This window comes from Meleagris gallopavo, chromosome 1 (genome assembly GCF_905368555.1).
Source record: "Meleagris gallopavo chromosome 1, MGAL_WU_HG_1.1, whole genome shotgun sequence".
Lineage (NCBI taxonomy): Eukaryota > Metazoa > Chordata > Aves > Galliformes > Phasianidae > Meleagris > Meleagris gallopavo.
The window spans coordinates 78745914-78759311 of record NC_139404.1 but is presented as its reverse complement, the minus strand read 5'-3'; the positions used below and the strand labels follow the sequence as shown (position 1 = coordinate 78759311).

Sequence of the window (13398 nt, the reverse complement as noted above, 5' to 3'; positions counted from 1 at the left end):
AAGGATTTTTAAAGTACTCACTACAGATCTTTCCAATCCTTTTTTAAACCCTCGCATTCATGGAGTAGATTTACCTTCCACAAGGCAGCCATTCAAAACAAGTTCATGCTCGGGCACATTTCGGCAGATGGACATCACACGCACTAAAGGATTTGAAAAACTACACTGATGCTAACTGAGCCAAAAGGTATTTTAGATTTCCAGCAGAAAATGCACACTGATCTATTTTTGCTCCAAGGGTAAGAACTTGCAGCTAGTCACTTAACATTAAAATGAAGTGCTACAACATTAATTACTAGGATATTTGTATGCCATATTTCTCATGTTCCCTGTCTTGGAAGACAAAACTGTTCTACAGAGGTATCAGTTTTATATTTCTCAGGAAAATACACATAAATGGTTTTAAAATTTGATACTGGTCTGGGTTCAAATAAGAAAGCTTGCTGTCTGTCGTTTTTATTGTTTCTAATTTACTGAGTCAATACGATGCCAGATAAACTCTACAGTACATAAAACCTGGACAGTGAGATTTCTGCATTTATCTCACATCCAAAACCAACATAGGCAGCAACACTACAAACTTCCCTGCCGAACTTAATATCCACTGCTCCTCAACATGGCATGAAGGAATAGGAACATCTCCAAAAGGAAAAACCAATCTAAATGGTCACTGAGTATAGTATTCCACACACATACATCAGCTGGACTGCAGACACTAAACTGCAAATGTAACCCTTTTGCTTTTTAACTTCTGAGAGCGTGAAGTGTGCATCACAGCAAACATTTATCCTAGCGCTCCCTAAAGCAGGGATCCTCAACGGCTGCAGGCTACCTTGAGTGGTGAAATTGAAGAGTGCAGGTTTCTCTCGCCCGTTTGGTAACTTGACATTTGGGTCCCGTAGTTCATCGAAGAAAGAGTGTGCACAGGCCTCCAGGGGAGTCAGGCGGGCAGTGGGGGTATACTCCAGCAGACGGCTACATAGCGCAATTGCTTCTGGTGGAGTGCGGGGCCGGAAGACCTGCAAGAAAACAAGCAAGGAGAAACAAGTTGTCTGGGTATGTTCCTTTTCTTTGCTGAGCAGCAGCAAGCCAGAGCAATTAAACCTCTCGTTGCCCAACGCACTGGAACAAACTCGTGTTTGTGGTAATCAACGTCCTCCAGCGAGGATAGGAAAATCCAGTTCCTGGGGTTGAGAAAGGGTTAATTGCCAAGCTCTGCACTCAGTGAAGGAGCAATGCCAGCAAGAGACTTCATGGGAGCGCACTCAGAGAAACAACTCCAAGAATGAAGGGGGAACTCATTCAAAAGTCATGACAAAAACACACAGGTGCTACCAGCCATGCACATGGGGTGGAGTGAAGGTGGGAAGAAAGGGTTCAAATGAGCAGGATTCACTGAATGCAAAAATTGAATAGGGCCCCACTATTTTTTTTTTCTTTTCATTTTTGTTTTTTGCTAGTGAATGAAGTCTTACTAACATGGACTTTTGCAGGCAGTAGGTCAGATTGTTGCTATGGAGGCTGCTGTTCAACTTTGGAGAACAACAAGGGAAGCGAGGGTGGGGTGCAGGAAACGTCTAGCTCTAACTTGCAGGTTTCTCCTTCCTTAACCTTATTCTGGCAAGTCATTCCTGTAATGGGATAACTCCTGCACATCTGGTATTTCTAAGGCTCAAAGCTGTGTCAAGAAAGCCAACTATTCTATTCTAAAAGACTTTTACCTGGGCTGATGACAACACAGAACTCACAGCAGTTCCTCACTGCAGCTTGGTGTTAAAACTCCAAGAATAGCTATACACACCCAACAATGCTCCCATCCTCCTCTCTTCTTATATAAAAAGCAAAATAGAAGGTTATCATGTAGGTGACCTGGATGGCTTCTCACTATGTTGACCCTCACTATGAAGTCAGAAAAGAAAGGCAAGAGACCACTATGGCTAAATGGGACCTGCTAGTCAAACTGGAAAGCAAGAAGAAAATGCACAAGCAGTGAAAACAGGGACAAGTACTGTGGGAAAAGTATAAAGAAGCTGTTAGGCCATGTAGGGATAGGGTAAGGAAAACCAATGCCCAACATGAACAAAACTTGGCAAGGGGTGCCAAGAAGAACAAGAAAGGCTTCTACAGGTACCTTAAATCAGGAAAGTCCAAGAGTGACACAGGCAAGCTGGTAACAACAGACAAAGAGAAGGCTGAGTCACTCAACAACTTTCTTGCCTTGGTCTTCTCTGATAACTGCCTGTCACACAGCCCTCAAACAATTGGTTTGGAAGGAGGGAATTGGGGGAACAGTGTTCCTTCTGTTCTGAGCAAAGACCAGGTTTGTGACCACCTGAGGAACCCGAACATCCACAAGTCTGTGGGTCCTGATGAGATGCAAGTCCTGAGGGAACTGGCTCATGTAGTCACCAAGCCACTCTCAATGGTATTTGAAAAATCATGGCAGTCAGGTGAAGTCCCTGGTAACTGGAAAAAAGGCAACATCATACCCTTTTTAAGAAGGGTAAAAAGGATGACCCAGAGAACTAGCTATCTGTTGGTCTCACCTCTGTGCCAGGAAAAATCATGGAGGAGATCTTTCTAGAAGCTATGCTAAGGAGCACGGAAGACAAGGAGGTGATATGAGAACCAGCATGGCTTCACGAAGGGCAAATCCTGTTTGACCAACCTATCTGTCATCAATGATGGTGTCACTGCATCAGTAGACAGAGGAAGAGCCACTGATGTCATCTTTCAGTAAGACCTTTGATATGGTACCCCACAACATCCTTCTCCTCAAATTGGACAGATATGGATTTGATGAGTGGACTGTTTGATGGACAAAGAACTGGATACAAGATTGAACCCAGAGAGTGACCGTCAATGGCACAGTGTCTGGATGGAGATCAGTGATGAGCAATGTTTCCCAGGGGTCAGTGCTGGACAGATACTCTCCAAGATCTTCATCAATGACACTCACAGTGGGGTCTAGTGCACCTTCAGTAAGTTTGCAGATGACACCAAGCCAAGGGGCACAGCTGATATGTCCAAGGGATGGGATGCCATCCAGAGGGACCTACACAGGCTTGAGCAGTAGGCCCAGGAGAACTAAGGCTCAACAAAGCCAAGTGCAAGATCTTGCACCTGGGTCAAGGAAACCTCCAATATCAGTACAAGCTGGGGGATGAAAGGATGGAGCACAGTCCTGCCATAAGTACTTGGCGGTACTGGTAGATGGCAACTGGACACAAGCCAGAACTCTGCCCTTGCAGCCCAGAAAACCAACTGGATCCTGGGTTGTACCAAAGGAAACACGGCCAGCAGGGTGAGGGAAGTAATCCTGCCCCTCTGCTCTGTGCTAGTGAAACCTCACCTGGAGTACTGCATCCAGATGTGGAGTCCTCAGTACAGGAAATACACAGACCTGCTGGAGTGTGTCTGGAGGAGGGTCATAAAAATAATCCAAAAAATGGAACACATTCCCTACAAGGATAGGCTGAGAGAGCTGAGGCTGTTCAGCCTGGAGAAGAGAAGGCTCTAAGGTGACCTGGTAGTGACCTTTCAGTATCTAACGGAGAGCTACAAGAAAGGAGGAGACAGACTCTTTAGCAGGGTCTTTCAAAGGACAAGGGGAAATTACAGAGAGTAGATTTAGGTTGGATATAAGGAAAAAGTCTTTTACAGTGAGAGTTGTGAGGCACAGGAAGAGGCTGCCCAGAGATGTGGTGAAAGCCCCATCCCTGGAGACATATAAGGATGGGTTGGATCAGGCTCTTACAACCCTGATCTAGCTGTGGTGCCCCTGTTCACTGGAGGGGAGTTGGACTAGATGACCTTTAAAAGTCTCTTCCAACTCCGAGGAGTCTACGATTCTATGTTACAGGTGATGCACAGGCTGCAGAAAAGGCAGGGGGCTTGGGGTGAGTGATAAGTTCTGATGCTAGCAGTTTTGGTAAAAGCTGAGCTCTTATCATGCTCTTGCACCACTGCAAGTAAACACACATCATGCAGCACCTAAGAGAAATTAATCGGTGCATGACATGCTAACTGTCTGCAGTTAGGAACTTGCACAGGCACTCCCTTGGCAGGCTGTAAGCCAGAGTGTGCTCTGGTGAATGGGAACTGGACACAAATCCACCAGGGTGCTGGAGTGCACTCGTGTGAGTTCCGTACATGTTGTGCCAGCTCCTGTGGCTGGGACTCATGGAGTCAAAGTGACTTCTATTTGTTTACCCTGCGGTGAATAGTGTAAATAAGCATGTCCTGAGGTAAAACCACTGAAGAGAAGTTTTCTGATATTTACTGAGAGGTCTCGCTCTTCTATCTTCTTACTGGTGTTTTAACAGGCATGATCTACCACAGCTTGAAACTGAAATACTTCATATTCAGCTGTGTTTTTCTCTGAGGACAGCCCACTTATCAGCTACTATACAGACTTAAAAAAAAAAAGATCATTTTGTTTTTTCTTTAGGAAAAGATGACAAGTCCCTATCTGGAGCACATCAGCAGGCAAGCTGAGTGACAGACCTGCCGTTTGTAAGAGGAGTTGTCTCATCTGTCTAACTCTTAAGCTCCTCATGTTGGCAGTGAAACCCTCGCAGCCTCTTTCTAAACTCGGCCTGCCCCTGAATGAGCAGCCAGGCATCCAGGGCTGGCAGAGCCTGAGGGCCTCCCTAGCTTTTTCAGAACCAGGAAGGGGAAAACCAAATTACTTTTGAGTCCTCACTCAGCTTCCCCATGCGCAAAGTTGTGATTAACACGTGGAGTGAGCTGCACATCTAAGCCTATCTCCTCTTCATTACCTTGCGGTAAAAAACATTTGCCTGTCTGCTGCTTCAGGAATGCTCACTCAACTCAAATACCCTTTCTAGCATTCCTCTCCTTTTTTCAAGGCTAGGCCTAGTAATTTGAAAAAATGTTTCAGTACATACCCGTACTCCTGAGGTGAAATGTCCTGTTCCTGACGAGTCCTAAAGATAATGCAGTGAAATAATCCAAACAGGGGGAGTCAATCCAAATGAGAATAGTTCAGCAAGGAAAAATATATCCAATATTATAAGAAATCCATGGTGTGGGAGACATAGAAAAGGTTTATACAATTAGAAACTTTAAACATCAGTCTCCATAGCAGCAAGTCCAACTTCACCACAGTGTATGCCAAAAATTTGATTGTGCAATGGTGAGGCATAGTATAGAAACATTATTCTATTAAATTTATGTTCCAATGCCAGTGCATTTACTAAAAAAATAAAATAAAAAAAAAATTGAAATCAAAACTCGAACTAAAAGGGTAATTGAAATTCTCATCATAAAGAATTTTCAGTCTTTGGTCCTGGGTATAAATGTCCACAGACAATGGGTCCGAATTAGTTTGTCTCCAGAAGTGCATCCCACTTGTAAATCTGTCCCAGAGACACAATGCAAACTTTATTTTTCTGAAAAAAAGCCAAACCCCTAGCAATTTATAATTGGTGCTGAAAAGAAAATAAAAACCTGGGCTCTGTCCTTCCAATTTGGATGCTTTCAATTTGTGTGAGCTATGGGTGCCTCAGGCCGCCGCGGATTATTCTCCATTTTGGATTGACTTCCCCCACCACTGGAGTTTGTTTGCTGATGTGACCTCTTTAGGATTCTTCAGGAACTGGAGATACCACCTCAGGAGTGCGGGTATGGACTGAATTTCGTTCTACTACGGGTCTTTCCCCCTCATATCGTCGCACCCATTGATTAAGAAATTTTCCCTCAATTTGTTTCCCCCTCTCCTTTGGATTAACACACTAAAGCTAAAAGCGACCCCTCCCCCTGCCTCTTCCAGCTCTTCTGATCCCATGCAGCCCCACCAGGAAGGCTGACAAATTCACCCACCGAGAACTACACTCGTGTGGAGCCGGGGACGGTCACTGCTAGGCAGGGGCAGGGCTCCCTGCTAGCTGTGAGCCCCCCAGCCCTGGGGTGCAGTCAGAGCTTCGGATCTGGGTAGTTCTCAGTGAGGGAATGGAGGTAGCAAATAATCCGCGGATTATTTTTTAGTCTGCGGACTAAAATTTAGTGCACGGACTAAAATCCGGCCCTTCGGAGCAAAGTCTGTCTTGGTTTAAGGTACATCTGGGTGAAAGCAAAAGAAATAAGAAATAATAAATGAAATAAAAAGAAGGAAAGAAAAAAAAAAAAAAGGAAAAAAAGCTAAGTGCACAAAGTAAAGTGTTTGGGCAGACTACCATTTAGTATGCAGACTAAATATGGCCGGGCAAAATGCACAGCAAGTCCACAAACAAAACCAAAAATAAAACACTGACAGGAACTTTTAAAGCAATCAGATACTACCCCACCGGCGCAGCAATTCATTTTTCTAAAATGAAACAAGACCTTTGGTAAGGCTATTTGTCCACAGGCGGGACTGAAGGCTCAAGTTTTCATTTTAAAAAATGAACCTGTTTTGGAGATAAACAAATGCAAAAAAAAAAGAAAAAAAAAAAAAAAGGCTTTACATACAATATTTTTCAAGGAAAATTTGCACTTGCATAACTCAAAACCTCTTCGTTTCTGCAAAGCAATGAATTTCAGGCTGAGACCCAAGTCACTGGTTCTTTTTGGATGAGTTACAAAATCTCTGCATGGTCATGTAAAATGGAAATGCTGACTCATCCAAAACCACAGCTTTTGGTGTTTTTGTTTTGTTTGTTTTCCTTTAGATTCCAATTGATCTATACCTCACCGAAAAGCTGAGGGACCAGCACAAGTCCGTTCTGTGTTCAGGCATGCTGTTGATGCTCAAATGCCCATGACTGCAGGCAGTGAGGCCAAGCAATTGCCTATTTCCTTCCTGCGTTACGTTGCTTTCGGTGTGATCTCTCTCATGCAGTTCCCTCTCCTTTTCTCAGGAATCACCACCATCTCCGATACTGCAAAATGACTGTCAGGCCTAAATGCCCCAGGTGCACTACTGGGCTTTCGAACCCAAATGACATCAATTTAGAAGAAGCCTTTGTGCACTAGCAGAGCGAGTCACATACTGTCTCTCTGATTTGAAATGCTTCCTACCAGGGTAGTAGAGTTCACATTCTTTCTGAATTTCTATTTTCATTTTTTTTATCCTCGACACAGACACTGCAAGAAAAAGGATGGGAAGCATAGGATGCTCTATTTCACTGCACTTGCATCAGCATTCAGCCCTCAAATGAAACCCCACAAGGCAAGCGTTGAGCATTGTTTCAGCAGAGTGCCTGGTCTGACTTTCAGCTCATTGACTTGCCATGCACAACATGGAGCTCCGCCGCCTTGGTCTAATTACACATCCAAGCTCCACAATGTTACAGCAAGGTGCTCTTCCAGCCAGTGTGTACTAAAAGACGTTGCTCCTGCCATCAACCGCCGTGTGTTTTGCATGCAGATCGCGAGTCCTACTAGTGTGCTGTGCTCCAAAGAGAGCAGAGGCTTATTAACATGACATCTGTTGCTAACGCATCAAGCTGGTGACACCGCAGTTAGAAATTTCCCTGCCAGCTCCAAAACCCTGTGTGTTTTGCCAAGAACCACCCACAGCCCCGCTGCAGGCCGACAGCCCGTGTACATCCCTCTTGCTCCGCAAGCACATTTAGATGGCACATGCCCCAGGCTGGGGAGGAGGAGATAGAGCCTCTCTGAAAACACTTCAGTATTAAGGAGCAGGAAAGCTCCTCCTGCTTGCAAGTCATCAAAGCTGTCAGATGTAGGCCACGACCCCTCAAGTCAAGTTGTTTGAAATGCAATCACACAATACCATCAGTACAGCTTCACGATACAAAGCAGTATTTCAGTCATGCGCGTAAAACATAATAAGCTTCATGAGAAACATAATGTTCATAAACACAGAAGGAAAAGGAGGAGACATGTGAAGAAGCAGCAATTTCTGGACTGAGCTTCATCCGAACACAAGGAAACAGAAAGCTAATGCTGAACTACTGCTCTGAGGATCAGTCTTGTCCCAAGAGGCTGAGAATTTTAAAAAGGGATATTTCGAAATACACCTGTTTTCTATTTTTGAAGTGCTTAGAACTCACATGATGCAAATGAAGATTAAAAGAAGTCCACCTTCTCCGATTGAATCCCTGTGCATTTTTTCTCAAAAGCCTCTCAAAAATAACTAATGCCTCAGTAGTCAAAAATCCCCATCTGATGGCACTTCCCCAGTTGGAGGAATGAAGACAGAAGGGTTAAGTGGCTTACAAAAGAGCCGACACTGAACTGGGAACAGAACCAGAAACCTGTCTACAGAGCTCCTTCTTGCTGAGACCACACACTTGTTATTGGGCTAATTCCATTGAGGTCCCAGCAAAACCAGCACCAAGCAGCTTTTATTAACCAGCACATGCTTGGCTTCTAGCAAGCTCTACAGGCGAGCAACACAGTCAAGCGGAACAAGCTCCCCTTCTCCTCAGACAGAACTCAAAAAAATCTGCCTCTGGAAATGATCCCAGCCTCAGCAGGACAGCCACAAGGAGCAGCTTCGGCAGACGTGCTGCAATAGGAGAGACAGCAGAACAGACACTACGTTGCAGAAGACCTGTTAACCATAGCATTTGATTGCTGTATCACACTCAAGCAAATCACGTCTTAATATTAAAGAATGCTCACTTATTTGTCATTACGCAGTATTCTCTTTACTGCATACAAATAGGGCTGTGAGGCAGGGCAATTTATCACCTACACAACCTGGTTCTCATGCATTAGATGGAGATAAGAGATTTACACTATCCAAAAATCCATTGCATCTACAAAGGGATCTGGAAAAGATCAAATTGACAGAAAAACTTGGCTTTCTCTTCTTTCTTTTAAGCTAGTCTCCTGCAGAGCTGTTTTCACTCTTTGCTTGGAAATTCGTTACACATCAAGTAAAAAATAGAACTGTACTCTTCAAAAAAAACAAGGTTTTACAATCAATCACCTCCAGATTGTGCCGGAAAAGACAGTCCTGACCTTCTCCTGGCCCTGCAAGTCTGCCCCATTCTCTTGTCCCAATAAGTACAGTTGGGCCTGAATGAGCAGTCAGGTAAGAAAGCCAATCCAGATCTTGAATAACGTGGTTTTTCTTTCCTCCTCCAGGAGTTTTTTGCTACTACATAAACAAGAATGAAGAAGGAAGGCATCAAGAATATGCAGGAGGGAACTGGAAGGCAGACCCCGCTTCATGACAAACTTGAGCTAATTATGAAATTGCATCTAAAGAAATATCTAACCTCCATTCTACTTCTGTATCTCTACAAAAGATCAGGCTCCAAATTCGGAAGAGTTTGCCATTTTATTTCAAATGCAAGTTCACCAAGGAAGACTTCTGACACAAAAATTTCCATTTTTCTTTTGTCATCAGTTATAATTAGGAGTGACAAAAGAAGCTATTTATCCTTTTTACTGCTTGGTATTCTTTCTTGAATCTACAATATGAGCAGTCACTTGGATGTATTACAAGCAAAACAATCTGCTTAAAAGTCAGACAAGAACCAGGAGAGCAGGAGTAGGACAGGATGAGGACATGAGGCTGATTTGGGAGGGTGGAAAAAAACAGTCATGAGAGAGACCAGACTGCTTATGTCCCAGTCCCATGGTGAGGGGGAAGGTGACAGGACTGCCTGCTGCAATTATGGCAACATTCAACAATTAGGGACCAGTGAGAAGAGTGGTAAAATGCATATGAAGGCTATACACACAGACACACCCAATGCACACAATATTCAATGTAAAATATATGTCCAATACTTTATAGTTTTAGCAATATTATAGAATCATAGAATTGTTTGGGTTGGAAGGGACCTTTAAGATCATTTTGTTCCGATCTCTCTGCTATTGGCAGGGTCACATTCCACTAGGCCAGGTTGTTCAAAACTTGCCAGAAATACCCAGAGAGCAGACCATCACAAAAGGTACAACCAACAGAGGTCCTCCTCACAGAATTTCAAGCGTAATTTATTTGTAATACAGAGTACTAAGGATTGGAATCCTTTTAATTGTAATCCAAACATACTTTTACCAACCAGATAAATTTCCCTGAAATATTTTGAAACAACAGTGAGAAAGCTCTTGTGTCAAAGAGCCTACGTGAGGGAGTGACTTTTTTCTCTAAACATTCTGATAAATAGCTGCCTGGAAGCTTTTTCACACAAAAAATAACTCTAACTGGTGAGTCCCCCGGTTAGAACTAGATCATAAAAGTAACAGCCTTCTAAATACAGTATCTTCAGTAATTCTTTAACCTAGATGACAAATGTTTGTGTTATTGAGATTGAATCTTTGAAAATTGAAGTCCTGCTGGCAACCATTTACAGCACTCTAGTTACACACATAACAAAAACCATTTGCCCTTTCTCCTTCTCTGCTGATTAGACTGCACTTCTGCAATGATGGTTCAGAAGTACTTTTCTAGTCAATATTTTCAATTCTAAAATACAGAAACTCCAAGAGGATGGAAACCTCTGTATTCAGTAGTCTTAATTCTTTAGTGATCTGCTGTCTTTCATCTTTTAGCACTTCTTTGTTCTCTACTGTGAAGTTATTAGAGGTTACTGCTATATCAGGCTGTAATTTATTAAGGTTTAATAAATGATGAGTGTGTAGTTTATGAAGTTGTTAATGCATGGCTACATTGGATCAAGGGTCAGTAAGTTTATTTATAACAATGTTTTATAATGCTTTAAAACACTTTTTTTTTTTTTAACTGATGTGACAAATATCTGTTAAATAAACAATTCTTCAAGAGTACATGTAAACAGTGCCATAATATGAGGTAAGATCTTCTGCTTTCCTTCTTTTGGGTTTTCATTGGAGCTCTTTTAATAAGAACCTTTTAGTGTGGAATTCTGCAGTTTTGGATTAAAAACTTGCACTACTTAGCTGTTTTAGAAACTTAGTTAAAATGTTACATGCTTGATAAACGTTGGCTTAAATGTTATTTATTTATTTATTTATTTATTTCAGCACAGCTTTCGATACCATTTCTCACAGTATCCTTCTGGAGAAAATGTCCAGCATGTAGCTGCATAACAACATGAGGCTATGGAAGAGTTGGCTCTAATGGTTGGGGGGGGTCACATTAGACTGGTGGCCAGTCACCACTGAGCTCCCACAGGGTTCTATTTTAGAAGCACTTCTCTTCAATGTTTTCCTAGATGACCTAGATGCAGGACTCAAACATATAATAAGTAACTTACAAATGATACTGAACTCCCCAGAGGGTGGGGAGGCTTTACAGAGAGATCCTGACAAACTGGAGGGCTAAGCAATCATCAACCACGAGAAGTTCAACAAGAGCAAGCGCCACATTCTGTAGCTGGGAAGGGGCAATCCCGTATATACGTACAGACTAGGGGATGAGAGGCTGGAGGGTAGCACTGCTGAAAGGAATCTGAGGGTTCTGACTAATGGAAAGTTGAATCTGAGCCAGCAGTGTGCCCTGGCAGCCCAAAGGGCCAACTGTACCCCGGGGTGCATCAGGTCCAGCACTGCCAGCTGGGTGGGGGAAGGGGTTGTCCTGCTCTGCTCTTTGCTGTGCGGCCTCACCTCCTGCACTGGGTGCAGCTGCGGGTGCCACAATGTAAGGAGGACTGTGAGAGAGCATCCGAAGGAGGACTACGAAGCTGTGGAAAGTTCTGGAAAGTGTGTGAGGAGCAGCTGAGGTCCTATGTGTGCTCAGCCCAGAGCAGAGGAGCTGAGAGGAGGCCTGATGGCGGCTACAGCTCCTCACAGGGAGCGGAGGGGCAGCGCTGAGCTCTGCTCTGTGTGACAGCGACAGGGCCCGAGGGAACGGCATGAAGCTGTGTCAGGGGAGGGGCAGCTGGGAGTTAGGGACAGGGTCTGCACCACAGGGCGGTGGGCATGGAACAGCCTACCCAGGGCATAGCTGGAGTGCAAGGAGCATTTGGACATTGCTCTCAGACACAGGGTTTGGATTTTGGGTGGTACTGCGTAGGGTCAGGAGTTGGACTCAATGATTCCTTCCAACTCAGGGTATTCCAGGATTCTGTGATAATTTATATGGCTTCCGTGCCATCAGATTTGATTATACCAATACAGCTGGGTAAGAGAGCAATCCTAAGCATTACTGCCACTTACTGAGACCTTTCATAGCTCAACAGCAAAACGTTGAAAGGAAATGATCTTTAGAAGTAAGTCTGGATGGGTGCCTTTGCTAACATTGTGCTGGATAATCCATTTTTACTAATTTTGCACTTGTATAATAAGAAAAGTACAGATTACATAAATGAAGCATCATGTCACTCAAGTGCAGCAAACTAGTTTAAATGCTATTGTACACCCAACTATGTCAGGAGAATGCAAAGAATGAGTTGAGAATAAGAAGCTATGCTGCAAGCACAGATGTCCAAAAGTAACTGTGCCCTAATGCAGATTGCAGATGACTTCTACCATGGTGCAGTTTGAAAGGGAAGAGACCAACTCCCAGGGTTTTAAATAGTCCTATTCTTGTTTCCCGTTAATGTAAGACACTAAAAAAGCATCACTAGATTTACGGATCTCTCATACTATTATAAATCACTTAACCAATCCACAGACACTAGGATAGGGAAATACAAACGAGGAATTATTGGAGAATAGGAGAACTGAAGTGGTGCATAAAGTGTTGAAGAATCTATTATACAAATAGCATATCTGGCTTGACATGTACCCACTAGATACATGACCAGCTGTCATAAAGACCCTTGATTAGCTCTAGCTAGTTTATCCAGAGTTTATGTATGAAAGGATCTTATTCCTAGTTGAGCACATGTCCAGGTCAGACTCTTCAAGACCAAATGCACTGTGCAGCCTTGAACTTACTCTGATGCTAGCAGTTTCCACTTTGATCATAATTATTATTGCCAGTATTTACTGCAGTAGTACCTCCTTCTGAAAACTAAGTAGCAAAACAGTCTTAAGAAGTAGCTCCAGGAAAAAAAACACCACCAAAACAACACTAAACAACACACCTACGAGACTACAAATGCAATATTTTTTGAAAGAATCAGTTAAGAAAATGACTGTCAACCTTCACTGTCAGATTATGTAACACCATTAGAGAAGTGTCATGCACATCAGTGCAACACTTTCTCATTTCTAAGTGACTTTTACACACATCAAAAGTTACAGAATGACAGGATTTAAATATATTGCAATCCATTACAAACACACAAACCATTGTTGTTGTTTTTTTTTGTTTTTGTTTTTTTTTTTTTTTAAAAAAACCACACTGTAGGCAGGCTCAAAAAAAAAAAAAAAAAAAAAAAGACTAATATATAATGCAATACACTGCTTCAATATCTTCTTTATCCTTACCTATATTAAGAGTTATTGGGTCTCCAGCACAGTTAAAGGCACCTAGTTTAGACTGAAAGTTACGAAGGCAATCACACTTAACTCCCTGAATTTCTTAGTTTCAGCCCACATGTTGTTATT

General features: G+C 43.0%; 1 protein-coding gene across 2 annotated transcripts in view; it reads right to left on the bottom strand.

Moving 5' to 3' along the window:
• GSK3B (glycogen synthase kinase 3 beta) overlaps positions 1-13398 on the bottom strand; it is a 139269-nt gene that overhangs the window by 11134 nt on the left and 114737 nt on the right. For both annotated transcript variants that reach the window (XM_085236838.1, XM_085236833.1), the window contains exon 9: positions 833-1019. In XM_085236838.1, coding sequence (XP_085092964.1) covers positions 833-1019 — 187 coding nt within the window. The remainder of the gene's footprint in view (positions 1-832; positions 1020-13398) is intronic.